The sequence below is a fragment of the Acinonyx jubatus genome, chromosome C1 (assembly GCF_027475565.1).
Source record: "Acinonyx jubatus isolate Ajub_Pintada_27869175 chromosome C1, VMU_Ajub_asm_v1.0, whole genome shotgun sequence".
NCBI classification, from domain to species: domain Eukaryota; kingdom Metazoa; phylum Chordata; class Mammalia; order Carnivora; family Felidae; genus Acinonyx; species Acinonyx jubatus.
Window position 1 is genome coordinate 21,800,080 of NC_069381.1, and position 14,163 is coordinate 21,814,242.

Genomic DNA, 14,163 nt, shown 5'->3' on the forward strand with positions numbered 1-14,163 from the left:
AAAGTCACTTAATCTCTCTGGATGTCTGCTTCCTCATGTACAGAGTGGAGCTAAAGATCATCTCTGCTGGTAGATCTGCTGGAAGACTAAGTTAGCTATTATGTGTACATCATTTAGTGCTGTGCCCGGCTTGCAGGAAGAATAGGGTGAATTAGCCACACGTGCTAGGAGCCTGTCATAAATCATCTCCTCACACGTCTGTTTCTTCTAGTTAGTGTTGATTTGTACCAATGAAAATACGCAACGTTTGTGAAAGTCATGCAGTGATAATACCACAAACACTGGTGAACCACACTGGTGTATTAGAACTTCATCTGGGGGACGCCCGGGGGGCTCTGTCTGTGAAGCATCCGACTTCGGCTCCGGTCATGATCTCACGGTTCGTGGGTTCGAGTCCTGCATTGGGCTCTGTGCTGCCAGCTCAGAGCCTGGAGCCTGCTTCAGATTCCATGTCTCCCTCTCTCTCTGCCCCTCCCTGGCTTGCACTCTGTCTCTCTTGCAAAAATAAGTAAACGTTAAAGCAAATAATAATAATAAAGAACATCGTCTGGGTGTCCCTCCCTGAGTGTATGCCCTACATCCCTCTTAGACATAAACGTCCCCCTGAAATTTGTGTTTATAATTTCCTTACCTTTTGGGGAACAGTTTTTCCATGTGGACACACATCCCCAAAACAGTGCCTTGTGTAACCTCGCTTGTTTCTGAGCTTTATAAAAAACACCATCACACTGTGTTTCGACTCAACATTGTGTTTCGAATGTCTACCCAGGTGGATATTTCGCTGTCATTTCTTTGATTTTCTCTGATGTATAGTTTTCCATTGTATGAACGTATCGCAATTCATTTCTCCATTCTGCCATGCAGCCACATCTGATTTGCTTCCCGTTTTCTTGTTATTACAAACGAGGCTGCTCTGAATGTGCTTAAATGGGTCTCCAGATGCACCTGCGCAGGAGATTCGAGAAGCAGAGCAGCCGGCTCACAGAGCGTGTGCTTGCTGCTCTCTAGAAGGCACTGCCGACTTGTGTCCCGGAGTGGCTTTGCCCGTGCTCACGCCCGGCAGCAGCGAGTGAGAAATTCTGCTGCTCTCCGGCAAGCTCAGAGTTTGCCAGGCTTCTTCACTTTTGCCAAACTGGTTTGTATAAAATGGGAATTCTCTGTAGTCTCAATTTGCATTTCTCTGATTACTAATGAGGTTGAGCATAGTTTCAAATCATTATTGGCCATTCAGCTTTCTTCTTCTATGAAATGCCTGTTCATGCCTTTTACCTAATTTTCTATTAGGTTTTCTGTTGCTTTCTTAGTGGTTTTTAGGAGTTCTTTACATATTTAGGATGATAATCACTTTTCACTTATGAATTGCAAATACCTTCTCCCAATTGGCGGCTCATCTTCTCAGGTTATTTATAGTGTCTGTGGAGGAACAAGTTTTTATTTTAACTTAGTCAAGTTCATCAATCTTTCCCTTTCTGATTTCGACTTTTTGTGTTTTCTTCAAGAGTTCCTCCCTCGCAGGGTCATAAAATATTTTTTTCTAAGCCCCTTTTTATATTTTGTGCTGAACATTTAAATCTTTACCCTCTGTGATTAATTTTTGTGTGTGATATGAATTAAGGATTTTCTTTTTTTTTTTAAGGGCTACATTTTAGTTAGTTTTGGGTGTTTTTTTTTTTTTTTTTGAGAGAGTGAAAGCCAGGGAGGGCCAGAGATATGGGGGGACAGAGGATCTGCAGTGGGCTCCTCACTGACAACAGCAAGCCCGATGTCGGGGTCAAACTCAGGAGCCATGAGATCATGACCTGAGCCGAGGTTGGACGCTCGGCCGACTGAGCCACCCAGGCACCCCTGATCCCTTATATTTTTGATTTTCCATTGCAAATGGTACATTGTGTGGGTGTGTGTGGCAAAATCCATATAACATAGAATTTACCACCTTGACCATTCTCCAGTGTGCAGTTTGCTGATATTAAATACATTCATAATGTTGGGAACCATCACGATCACCCAACACTACAGCTCTGTTCATCTCATAAAACTGAAACTCTGTTCCCATGAAGCATTAACTCCCCATTCCTGCCTCTTCCCAGTCCCTGGCAACCCCCATTCTATTTGGTGTTTCTGTGAATTTGCTCTAATTATCTCATAGATGTGGAGTCACACGGCATCTGTCTTTTTATGCCTGATCCGTGTCACTTAGCTTGTTTTTCAAGCTTCTTTCATCTTCTAGCATCTTTCAGAATTTCCCCCTTTTTAGGGTTGAGTAATATTCCACGGCATCCGTAGTGTACGAGGGCTCCAGTTTCTCCACATCCTTGTAACACTTGTTATTTTCTGTGTTTTTCTTGCCAGCAGCCATTCTAGTGGGTGTGAGGTCTTATGTCATTGTAGTTCTGATCTGCAGTTGCCTAATGATGCACCGTGTCATGTTGGGCATGTGCCATTTGCGTATCTTCTTTGGAGAAATATCTATTCAGGCAACTTTGCCCATTTTTGAATTGGGTTGTTCGTTTTTTTTTGTCCTAGAGTTTTAGGAGTTCTCTCTGTATGTTAGATTTTAAGCCCTTATCAGATATATGATTTGCAAATGTTTTCTCCTATCCTGTGGCTTGCCTTTTTACTCTGTGGATTGTGTCTTTAAAGGCACAAATTTTTAAAAATTTTCATAAGGTCCAATTTGCCTATTTTTTTGTTTCTTGTTGCCTGTGCTTTTGGTGTCATAGCCAAGAAATTATTGCCAAATCCAGTGTTATGAAGCTTTTGCCCGTACTTTCTTCTTTATTTAAAAAATTTTTTAAAAAATATTTTTGTTTATTTTTGAGACAGAAAGCACAAGCTGGGGAGGGGCAGAGAGAGAGGGAGACAGGAACCTCAGCGGGCTCCATGCTGACAGCAGAGAGCCTGATTCAGGGCTTGAACTCATGAGCCATGAGATCATGACCTGAGCTGAAGTCAGATGCTTCGCCGACTGAGCCAGCCAGGCACCCCAACCCTGTGTTTTCTTCTAAGAGTTTTATAGTTTTACCTCTTACATTGAGGTCTTTGATTCATTTTGAGTTGATTTTTGTATCTGGTGTGAGGTAGGGATCCAACTTCATTCTTTTGCATGTGGATGTCCAGTCTTCCCCAGCACAAATAGTACACTTTTAAAATATCACATTTCTCATAGTTGCTCCTATAGAGAAATATAGTTGATTTTTTATGTGTATATATTGATCTTATATCCATACTCCCTGATAACCTTATTTATTAATTCTCATTTATCTATAGAATCTTTCGGGTTTTCTGAGTATGTTCAAAGGATCTGTAAATACTGCCAGTTCTGTTCCTTGTTTCATTTCTCCTTTTTTTTTCCCCCTTGTCTTTCTGTGTGGCACTGGCTGGGGCCTCCAGCACCATGTCGAATGGAAGTGGTTATAGCACGAATCCTTGTCTTGTTTTCCTGATTTCAAAAGGAATGCTTCTAACACGAAACACTGAGAATGAAGTTTGCTACAGTTTTTGGTAGAAATGTTTTATCAGATTAACAAAATGCTCTTTAGTTTCTGGTTTGCTAGCAGGTTTTATTTAAATGGGCATTAAACTTACCAAATGCTTTTTCTGTACTTACTGTCCTATGTATATTTTTTTATTTTGTTAATGAGGTGTGTGGTATTTTTCGATTTTATAAAGTTAAAATAACTTTCCATGCCTGGGATAAATTCAGCTTGGTCATGATGCATTGCATTTTTTACGCCTTGTTGGATTCAGTATAGTTATAATATCGTTCAAGATTTCAAAGCTGTATTCCAGAGTGGGATTGGCCCGTGATTTTTATTTTTTGTGCTATCCTTGTCTGGTTTTTGGTATCGAGATTCTGTTTGTCTTGTAAAATGCACTGAGGTCTCTTCTCTTTTTTCCTTGTTATGAAAGATTGGAATAACTGACACCTCGAAAGCTTGGTGGAATTCATCTATAACACAATCCTTTTCTGTTGTTTTCTTTACAGAAATATTCAGTTAATTTATTTATTGAGAGACCGTGCATGTGTGCAAGAGGGACGGGGAGAGGGGGAGAGAATCCCAAGCAGGTTCCATACCAAGTGCAGAGCCTGATGTGAGGCTTGATCTCATGAATTGTGAGATCATGACCTGAGCCCAAATCAAGAGTTGGACACTTAACTGACTGAGCCACCCAGGTGCCCCCTTAATGGAAAAATTTTAAACTTTTAATTCTGTTTAAAGGAGCAAAGGACTGTTGAAACCTTCTATTTTTTTCCAAGCCACTTGTAGTAAGTCTTATTTGTCCAGGAATTTGTCCATTTCATTTAAGTCTTCAAATTCACTGACATGCACTTATTTTTCGAGTTCTCTTTGTGATCTCCCTCATTAAATTTTCACCCCAGCCCTGCACGGTAGCTATTATGACTCATCTTACAAATGAGGAAACAGAGACGCTCAGAGAGGGGACTTCACTTGTCAAACAGCCAGAAAGTGGCAGAGCCAGGATTTATTTATTATTATTATGTTCAAAATTTATTTAGTTTCTAATGTTTATTCATTTTTGAGACAGAGCATGTGCTGGGGAGGGGCAAAGAGAGAGTGAGCAGGCTTCACGCTGTCAGGGCAGAGTCTGATGCGGGGCTCAAACCCATGAACCACGAGATCATGACCCGAGCCGAAACCAAGAGTCAGATGCTCAACCGACTGAGCCACCCAGGCGCCTCCAGAGCCAAGATTTAAATGCAGGTCTTTCTGAGTTGCAAAGAGCTGTTTCTACTATCTCGTGCTAGGCCCTGAAGCACAGGCAGGATTTGGACAGCAGAGATAGGAAAGGAAGGGCATAGGGTGAGGGAACAGCATGTGCAGATGCGTGGAGGTGAGCATGTGAGGAAACCATGGAGAGGTGTGAATGGGTGGGGAAACTCAAGTGGGCATCGTGGAGAGTGGGAGGTGGGGGCGGTGTGGCACATGCCTTGCTGCTGAATCTTGTTGACAGATCCAGAGAGGCAAGGTGCGTGGGCTCTGCCCCCCCACCAGCTCGCTGACAGCTGGGGAGACATGGCCTAGGGAAGTCGGGCCCAGGCTCATTGCCATGTGGACACAGTGGGAACGATTAGTGCCGCCAGAGTTTTGAAAAGATGTACCTTCGGGCAGCGGTGGTCAGAGTTTGGGCTGGGGCTGGACGAGACGTGGCTGACGGAGAGAGGGGGAGTGGGACCCGGGGCACATCGTAGGGCAGGGAGAAGGCGTGAAGGCCAGGTGTCTTCGGGAGGCGGGGGCCATGTGTCAACTCCTTTTGTCTCTCTCCACGCCCCGCCCTGGTCCAGCCTCCACCTCCTTCTTGGCTTTCCAAACAGAGGAGGCCAGAGTTTTTGTGGTGTGGAACAGAAAGCTGCGATGATTTTGATGCCTGCTTAGTCTGCGAACTTTACCATGGGGACCTCTCACGCTGAGTCAGTGGTGGCAGGCTGGCTGTGAAGCAGCTGGCTGGGGTCCTACAGTGGAGAAGGACCAAGGAAGGAAGGCCCCCGCTTGGCCAGCCAGCTGCCCTGGCTTTCTGGGACTAATTATGTCAACAGTCCCAACTACAGGTGCTCACTCTGTGCCAGGCACCGGACTGGGTGCTTTATATGCATTATCTTGCTTAATATTTATCTAATCGTATTGGAGAGTAACAGTTTTTGTCTTCATTTGACGTGTGACGAGAGAAATTGAGGGAGAGGAAGTACCATCACCAAGGTGACGTGCGGAGATGGGATTTGATCTCAGGCCTATTTGGCTCCAGAGCCTGTCTCTTAATCAGCACGTTACACTGTATCCCCTGAGGATGTTTCATGAAACAAACAAACAAAAAGCTCTCTGTGGTGAAACATTGCTATTTCTACTCATCTCTTGGAGATTTTTTTTTTTTTTAACATTTATGTATTTTTGACAGAGAGAGAGAGAGACAGAGCATGAGCAGGGGAGGGGCAGAGAGAGAGGGAGATACAGAATCGGAAGCAGGCTCCAGGCTCTAAGCTGTCAGCGCAGAGCCCGATGCGGGGCTTGAACTCGTGGACCACGAGATCACGACCTGAGCCAAAGTCGGATGCTCAACAGACTGAGCCACCCAGGCACCCCATCTCTTGGACATTTAAAATGCACACTAATATGTAGAGGCCCTGAGAGGTCTTACAGAGAAAAAGACATATTTACTTTTGTTTCAACTGGAATTTCATAGATTCCTTTTTTTTTTTAATGTTCATTTATTTTTGAGAGAGAGAGAGACAGAGAGAGACAGAGCACAAGCAGAGGGAGGACAGATAGAGAAGGAGACACAGGATCCGAAGCAGGCTCCATGCTCTGAGCCATCAGCACAGAGCCCGACGTAGTGCTTGAACCCACGAGCTGCGAGATCATGACCTGAGCCAAAGTCAGAGGCTTAACCCACTGAGCCATCCAGGCACCCCTCATGGAGTCTTTTAAAACAGAGAACCCCTCGTCATCTTTCTTCTCTTCTTATTCTTCTTTTTAAATGTTTATTTATTTATTTTGAGAGAGAACGCGTGCACGTGTACATGTGAGTGGGGGAGGAGCAGAGAGAGAGAGAGAGAGGGAGAGAGAGAATCCCAAGCAGGCTCCACACTGTCAGTGCAGAGCCCAATGCGGGGCTGGGTCCCATGAACCCATGAGATTATGACCTGAGTTGAAATCAAGAGTTGGACCCTTTACCGACTGAGCCACCCAGGCAGCCCCACCCCCTCGTCTGCTTCTTTTTAATGGAGTAACGCTTAGTCATCTACCATGGTCAGTATTTTCTGGAATGCACTTTAGCAAGCACTGTGTTAGGCAAGTCTCTCTTCTTTGGACCTCAGTTTCTCCATCTGAAGAATTAAGGGCTTGGGGTATCTGACCACAGTGGTGTCACTGGCACATGACTTGCCCTCCCGCTGTAAGTAACTAGAAAATCTGGATAAAATGTGAAGTGATTGTTTTCAGACCTTGGGTGGCAGGCAGCTCAGGACTGATTCCCAAGAGAAGAGAAATAAATGAGGTGGGCCATGCCATCACATTGCCTATCTGCCTGGAGGCAGTTTTCAAACGGAGGCACAGGACTGAGGGACCCAAGCAGGGCAGGGCAGTCCCCCTGATTCGAAGAGAAGGGACTTGGAGTTTGGGGGAGGTGAGCAGCACAGGAGTCTGTCCTGGTGTCATGCCTTCGTTCTGTCAATCATGAGTAGGAAGCAGAGGCCCAGCACTGAAGGTTCCCTAGGAAGGCTCTTGTTGGCTAAGATCTGAAGGATGGATGTGAGTTCACCAGGCAGGAACAGGAGGGGAAGGGTGTTGGAGGTGGTGACAAGGGAGGGTGCTGGCATCTAGGCCCTCTTGGGAGTTCCTCACCTGCCCCGTCCAGCTCAGACCTGGGCAGAGAACAGCCATGAGCAACACGGAGGCCTGGCCTTGACTGAGCCCCTGCATGGTACCCAGGACAAGTGGAGGGAAATGAGTGGTGAGTGTGTGAGAAGGAGTGTCCAGAGTGGGGCACTTTTCTCAGTGCCACAACCTGATCTGGGGGACCATGGTGGGATGTCCTTGGGGTGGCTGACTGGGCTGACTGGGAGAGCAGGGAGTCGGTGGGCCTGGGGGGAGGGGATAGTTTTCCCTGGGTGTGTGTGTGTGTGTGTGTGTGTGTGTGTGTGTGTGTGTGTCGCAATGAACCCCTCGACCTGTTCCCGGATTGGCTGAGGCCGCTGCACAGGCTGACAATGGAAATGCTTGCGCAGGAGAAATGCTTCTATTCAGGTGCCTCGCATTAATCTATGGAGGGGGTGGCAGCGGCAGCTAATTTGGGGATTTGCTTGTCTTTGAATGGGGGTAATTACTGGGAGTTGCCAATTGTTCCAGATTGTTCCCTGGAAGAAGGGGAGGGGGGGTACTCTCCTGGGCTCTGCTGAGCGCTGCCCCCTGCAGGCAGTGTGGTGAGGTCACAGAGGGGTGGTCCAGGCTGGGGAGCCACAGGATGGAGTCAGGGGAGCCCAGGATCCCAGCAGGCGGGGCTGGGCCAATAGGGCCCTCCGAGGTCACGTGACCCAACCCGCTCATTTTACAGCTGGAAAAACCGAGGCAGGAGGGAAGGGACTTACTTGCCCAGGGGTGCGCCGCGTGGGCCCAGCCAGGCTGCTCGGCCCCAGGGAACGGCCTCCATGTTGGCCATGCTCCCCCGCCCCTCCCCGCCACTCCCCCATCCCCGAGTCTGTCTGGAACTCCCCAGCCTGGGGGCTGTGCGCGTCAGGAACCCCCTGTCCTTTCTCTGACTGCAGGAGACCAGCGCAGTGGTGGGGTCACTGAGGCCAGCAGCCTCCTGGGGGGCTCACCGCGGCGTCCGTGTGGCCGGAAGGGCTCCCCATATCACACGGGGCAGCTGCACCCCGCAGTGCGCGTGGCCGACCTCCTGCAGCACATCAACCAGATGAAGACGGCCGAGGGCTATGGCTTCAAGCAGGAGTACGAGGTGCAGGGCCCCAGGCCAGCCGGGCCCCCTCGCCAGGGCCTCGCCTGGCTCCCCCTCACTGTGGACCCTGACCCTGGGCAACCCTCAGCCTAGCCCGGGATGGACCTTTGCTCTGACAGTCCCTAACTCGACCTAATTTTTTTCTTTTTACCTTGATCCCAACCGCAGACTGACCTGGTTTCTCACACTCGTCCTAACCCTCGCTTGAAATCTGACCTTGAATCTTCTCGTAGTCTCCATCTGGACCCTGATCATGATCTCTATCCTCTCCCTGATATGACTCTGACCACCAATACCGACCCTGACCTCTAACCTAACGCCCAGTCCGACTTTGACCCTGACTCATCCTAAGTTCCATTTGAACTCTAATTTGAAGCCTGTCCTCCCTCCATCTAGGCTGTGACACCACCTTATTCTGATCTCAGTTTGACTTTCGCCTTTATCTTCTTCCCAACTCAAACCTGGATTTACCCTAAACCTGACCCTCATTCTAACGTGTCTGTAAACTCTGACCCTTTCCTCCCCTTGCTTTTGCTCTTAGTCCTTTGCCGATAAAGGGATATACAGTGACTGTCTCAGGCTCCAAGTTGAACCCTGCCTCTGGCCCTTATCTGTGGTCCCACCTGTATCCTGTTGAGGGGATGGGGTCTTACAAGGGAGGGGGGTTTTCTGCCCCATTGACAACCACTTTACTTTCCCTTCTGGCAGAGCTTCTTTGAAGGCTGGGATGCCACAAAGAAGAAAGACAAGGTCAAGGGCAGCCGGCCAGAGCCTGTGCCTGCCTGTGAGTCCTGGGGAAGGGCCTGGAACTGGGGCAGTGATGGGAAGGAGCAGGGAGGGCGAGAGCGGCCAGAGTGAACCACTTATTGAGGGCCTCCTACATGCCAAGCCACGTGCTGATTATTACAAGCATAATTTTACTTGCTCCCCTTAATAACCCAGTGACATGGGACATATTATAACCCCCACTTTACAGATAAGGAAACTGAGGCTTGGGAGGGTAAGCCCCCTGCTCCAGGTCACACAGCTAATACTTGCTGAGTAGCACATGACCTTGGGCCTCCTTGGTACCACAGCCCAGATTCTAACCACTGGCCTGTCCTGCCTTCTCTGGTGCCGAGAGCCTCCTGGTCAGCCCCGAGCCTCTGGGTCCCCTGGCTGTCCTGCCTGTGCCACACCTCAGGCCTCCAGGAAGCCTTCCTTCATTTCCCTAGCTCTGCACTCCCCAACCCACCCCATGGCCACCTGCTTTGTGTTTCCAGATGATCGGCACCGAGTGAAACTGCCCCCGATGCTGGGAGGCCCGGATGCCGACTACATTAACGCCAACTACATAGACGTGAGTGCCTCGCCGTCATCCCTGCTGGCCTGGCCCTGCCCACTCCAGGCGCACTGCCCAGGGCGGGGAGGGGGAGGGGTGGGCAGAAACCTGGCAGGGAATACATGGGGGTTTGCCCCCACCTCCCGCAGTCAGCTCCAGGGAGCTCAGAGGAGGGGAGGGCAGAAGAAAGCCATCAGGAAAGCTTCCCCCAGGGCAGACAGATGGGGGGCTTGAGGGAAGCAGAATGAAGGCAAGTGGGCAGACAGCTAGGCCTGGAGTTGAGGAAGGAGCCCCTCTCAGTGAGGGGCCAAGTGGGGTTCGCATGACACAGAGTAAGGCTGCAGGTAGGCAGGGGCTGGACTGTGCAGGCCTCAGATGGCAGGTTTAGGAGTCTGGCCTTTCGCCTGGGGTACCAGGGAGTTGCTAAAGGTGTTCTGTGATCAGAGTGGTACTTTAAGAATAACAACTCGTGTTTATCCAGCATGTACTGTGTGCCAAGCACTGTGCTAAGCGCTTTATACGGAAGATGTCATTTTCTATCATCCCTATAATCATGCTACGCGGTAGTTAGCATGATGGCCTCACTTTACAGGTGAGGAGACAGGCTCAGAGAGGTGGAGCTGCTTGTCCAAGGTCGCATAGCAAGGGAGTGGGCAAACAGGGACTCACATCTCAGCCTGTGTCTCCAAAGCCTTTGCTGCTAACCATCAGGCTGTCCTAGCGTCCAGTGTAGCAGCTGGGTCTGGCTGGACCAGAGGAAGGGGCTAGGGACAGGGCAGGCAGCCAGGACGCCTGGGTTTGGGTGATGAATCTGCTCCCCAGGTGTAAATGAGGGTGAGGTGGAACAGGGCCCAAGGACCCTGGTCAGACTCCCCTGTCCTGACAGCAGGCCAAGTTTGGGAGAGAATCGTTTCTTCACTTATCGGATGTATTTTGAGCGGCCGCTACGTGCCAGGCCTTGTGCTGGACACCAGAGATACAGCAGTGAACAAGATAGACAGCGTCCCTGCTCTCCTGGAATGTGTAGGTGCTAGTGAGGGAGACCTGTAAACATACAGACAAGTGAAATAACCTCAGATTAGCTGGGAAAGCACAGGCCAGAAAAGAGGAATGACCAGTCACACAGCGAGTCAGTGGTAGGGCCAGAGTTAGCCACAGCAGGCTGCATGGAGGCGGGGGTTTGAGCTGGCTTTGGGTGGCCAGAGAGGAAAGGGCGGGAATGGGGGGCAGCAGGAGCAAAGGAGGAGGAAGGTGTGTACGTGGGAGGCAGGACAGTCAGGGACTCTGGAGGCCTCTCCCTCTTCTTCACCTCCTGGGGGCCAGAAAATATGCTGCCCCATGTTTTCCAGAATTCCTTGTCTTCTCCCCCACCTCCCATGCTCTCCCTTGACTGGGGTACGGGCCGGGCCTGGCCTCTTAGACTTGGGCAACAGGAGCCTCTTCTGGGCCTTCTCAGTGTCCCAGGTGGCTTCCCTTGGGCCCCGGGAGGCTCAGGCCACTTCCTGCTCTCCGGCCCAGCCCGGCCCCCGCTCTCCAGCCCAGCCCGGCCCCCATCTCTGCTCTGCCTCCCCTGCTCACATCGCCCATCCTGGCCACTCCTGTGCTCCGTCCATCTCCATCTGCCTCTGGCCTAATATCTGTCTCTTTTGCTTTGTACTGTTCCCTCACTGGAATCATTAAGATTCGGATAAACCGTGAAGTAAGTATCTCTCTCCCCGTCCCCTCCTCCTCCTCCTCCTCCTCCTCCTCCTCCTCCTCCTCTTCCTCCTGTCTGTCTGTCTCACCAGCTGTATCTCAGACTCTCTCATGGTCTCTAGCTGTCTCTCTTTCTCTCTGTCCCTGTCTCTATCCTCCTTCCCCTCCACTCGTGTGCCCAATGCCAACCGTCCGTTTCAGCAGCCTGGCCAGGGGCCACTCGGGGCTGCAGATTTGACTACCCCTGTTGTAAGCAATTCCTTCACCTCCACCGCTGCCCGGAGATGGGGCATCAGGGTTGGGGTGTTTCCACAGGCCCCATTCACCAGCCACCACCTTCTGTCACCTTCGTCCCCCAGATCCCCATGCCCGATGAGTCTCACTAGCTGTACCTTCTGCGGGGCCCTGGGAGGGGCGGGCGGGGGATGCCGCTCTGGGTGCCCCATTTCTGCTGCTTGGGGGGCAGGGTCTTCAAGAAAGTAAGAATGGTCCTGCTGGTCCCCTTAAAACTAGTTTCTCTGGGTGTTCAAATCCCTTTGTGGTCAGTTTGCTTGAAACTCAGACCTAACCACTTTGCTGCCAATTTATCCCTACTTGGAATGTTTTATTTTGGGGGTGCAGTTTGGGTATTCTGTTTTTAAAACTTAGGTAATCTCTGGACCTTCCAGGAATATTTTTAAAAAATCCTATTCGTCTAGTAATCCTTTAATTTGGCTTTTAATATACATTCAACCCTTGAATAGCATAGGTTTGAACTGCACTAGTCCACTTTCTTACTTTTTTCTAAAAATAAATACAGTACAGTATTGCAAATGTATTTTCTCTTCCTTTTGATTTTCTTAATAATATTGTCTTTTTTGTAGTTTATTTAAGAGTATAGTGTATAGTACCATATATCATATGAAAATATGTGTTACTTGACTGTTTATATTATCAGTAAGGCTTCCAGTCAACTAGGCTATTAGTAAAGTTTTTGAGGGGTCAAAAGTTATGTGTGGATTTTCAACTGCCCCAGGGGATCAGCACCCCTAACCCCTATACTGGTTCAAGGGTCAACTGTATATTATTTTTTTAAAATAATATTTGATAACCTGATGGGATTGTTTGCTATTTTGTGGGTACCTTTCTATTTTACCTCCTTTTTTCTTTTAAAAAATGTAGTTCATTTTTTTTTAAGATTGTAAAAATATGGTTCATTATCATATTTCAGACAGTACAGAAATATACACATCTCTGTATATATGAAGTGAAAGGTCCATGTGGTGACAGCTGCTGGAGGACCAGCAGCTGGTCCCAGACATCCCCCTGCCCCCCATTTGGAGTGTGCTTAAACAGTTTGTAAAGGTCCCAAATTTAAATGGAATATTAGGCCCATGAAATGCAGTGGATATACTCAGCCCTAGCGCCCCCTTTAGGAGGTGGTGAATATAGGTACAGTTGGTACAGTTCTTTTTTTTTTTTTTTAAATGATTTTATTTATTTTTGAGAGAGAGAGAGAGACAGAGTACAAGTGGGGGAAGGGCAGAGAGAGAGGGAGACACAGAATCCAAAGCAGGCTCCAGGCTCTGAGCTTGTTGGCACAGAGCCCGACACGGGGGAGGGGGGGGCCTCGAACTCCTGAGCCATGAGATCATGACCTGAGTCGAAGTCTGAGGCTAAACCAACTGAGCCACCCAGAGCCCCTAGGTACATTTCTTTATATCTGAATCTCCATACAACACATAGTCCCACCCTTTTGGTTCCTTGTTGTCGCCCTTCGGTGCCCTGAGGAGACTTGGTTTAATACAGCTTCACATGCTAGTCAACAAGAGTGTCATCGGCTGGGCACCTGGCTCTGTGCCGGCACCCTCAGGCCCATCATTTCCTCTTTACCATACTCTGAGAGGGAGGGACTAGCAGTTGGTGGATGAGAAAATGGAGCTTTAGAAAAGTTCAGTGACTTGTTCATGGCCGCACGGAGCTGGGCCTCAAGCCCAGCAGGAGCCCTCCACCCTCATACTAGACTGTGGTTCTCTCCCGGTGAGGAGCGTCCAGATGCCCTGGGGTTCTTGTCCGTGATGCAAGTGTCCAGTCCCCCGGAACCACCCAACGAGAGGCTCCAGGCAGCCGGGGGTGTGTGTCCCAGGAGTAGGCGCCCAGGTCACGCTGATGCCCAGGGTGCGAGGACCAGTGTGCTCTCAGATGCTGGTTTCTCAAGTGGGTGTGCTCCAAGTGATCTGTTTAACACCTGATCATTTTGCACTTCCCACTGTAGCGTTCTCTGTGTAATATAATTGTGCAGGAACGCACATGTGCAATGGAAAAGTTAATGTGCAGATACTGAGGATGATCTGTTTAAAACTTGTTCAGCTATGTACTGTATCGGCTGACTAGCTTGGGTGCCGGCACTGTGCCGGGCACCAGAGGGAGGGGCAGAGATGGGTGAATCAGAAGAGATGCTTGCTCTCGTGTGGGAGTCTCAGGCACACTGCTTTTAGGGGGAGTAGCTTCTTCCCAGCTTGACCGGTGCTGGAGGTGGGAGGGCAGCCCTGGGAGCGCCTTTGCTGGGCCTTCCCCTGGGACCCCGGTTGCCCAGCAGCTCAGCCGAGGACTTGAGGCAGAGGCGGTGGCTGGGGAAATTAGCGTATATCCAGAGCGGTTCCTCTAGTGAGGGCGGAGTGGCTTTGGGGCGCTCTTCA

At 49.4% G+C, this 14,163-nt stretch overlaps 1 protein-coding gene across 8 annotated transcripts in view; it reads left to right on the forward strand.

Moving 5' to 3' along the window:
* PTPRU (protein tyrosine phosphatase receptor type U) overlaps positions 1–14,163 on the forward strand; it is a 79,762-nt gene that overhangs the window by 51,558 nt on the left and 14,041 nt on the right. For 5 of the 8 annotated variants that reach the window (XM_053210275.1, XM_053210256.1, XM_027059863.2 and 2 more), the window contains 4 exons: positions 8,279–8,469; positions 9,178–9,253; positions 9,732–9,808; positions 11,472–11,489. In XM_053210275.1, coding sequence (XP_053066250.1) covers positions 8,279–8,469; positions 9,178–9,253; positions 9,732–9,808; positions 11,472–11,489 — 362 coding nt within the window. The remainder of the gene's footprint in view (positions 1–8,278; positions 8,470–9,177; positions 9,254–9,731; positions 9,809–11,471; positions 11,490–14,163) is intronic. The other 3 variants (XM_053210257.1, XM_053210288.1, XM_027059864.2) reach the window with 1 other exon arrangement.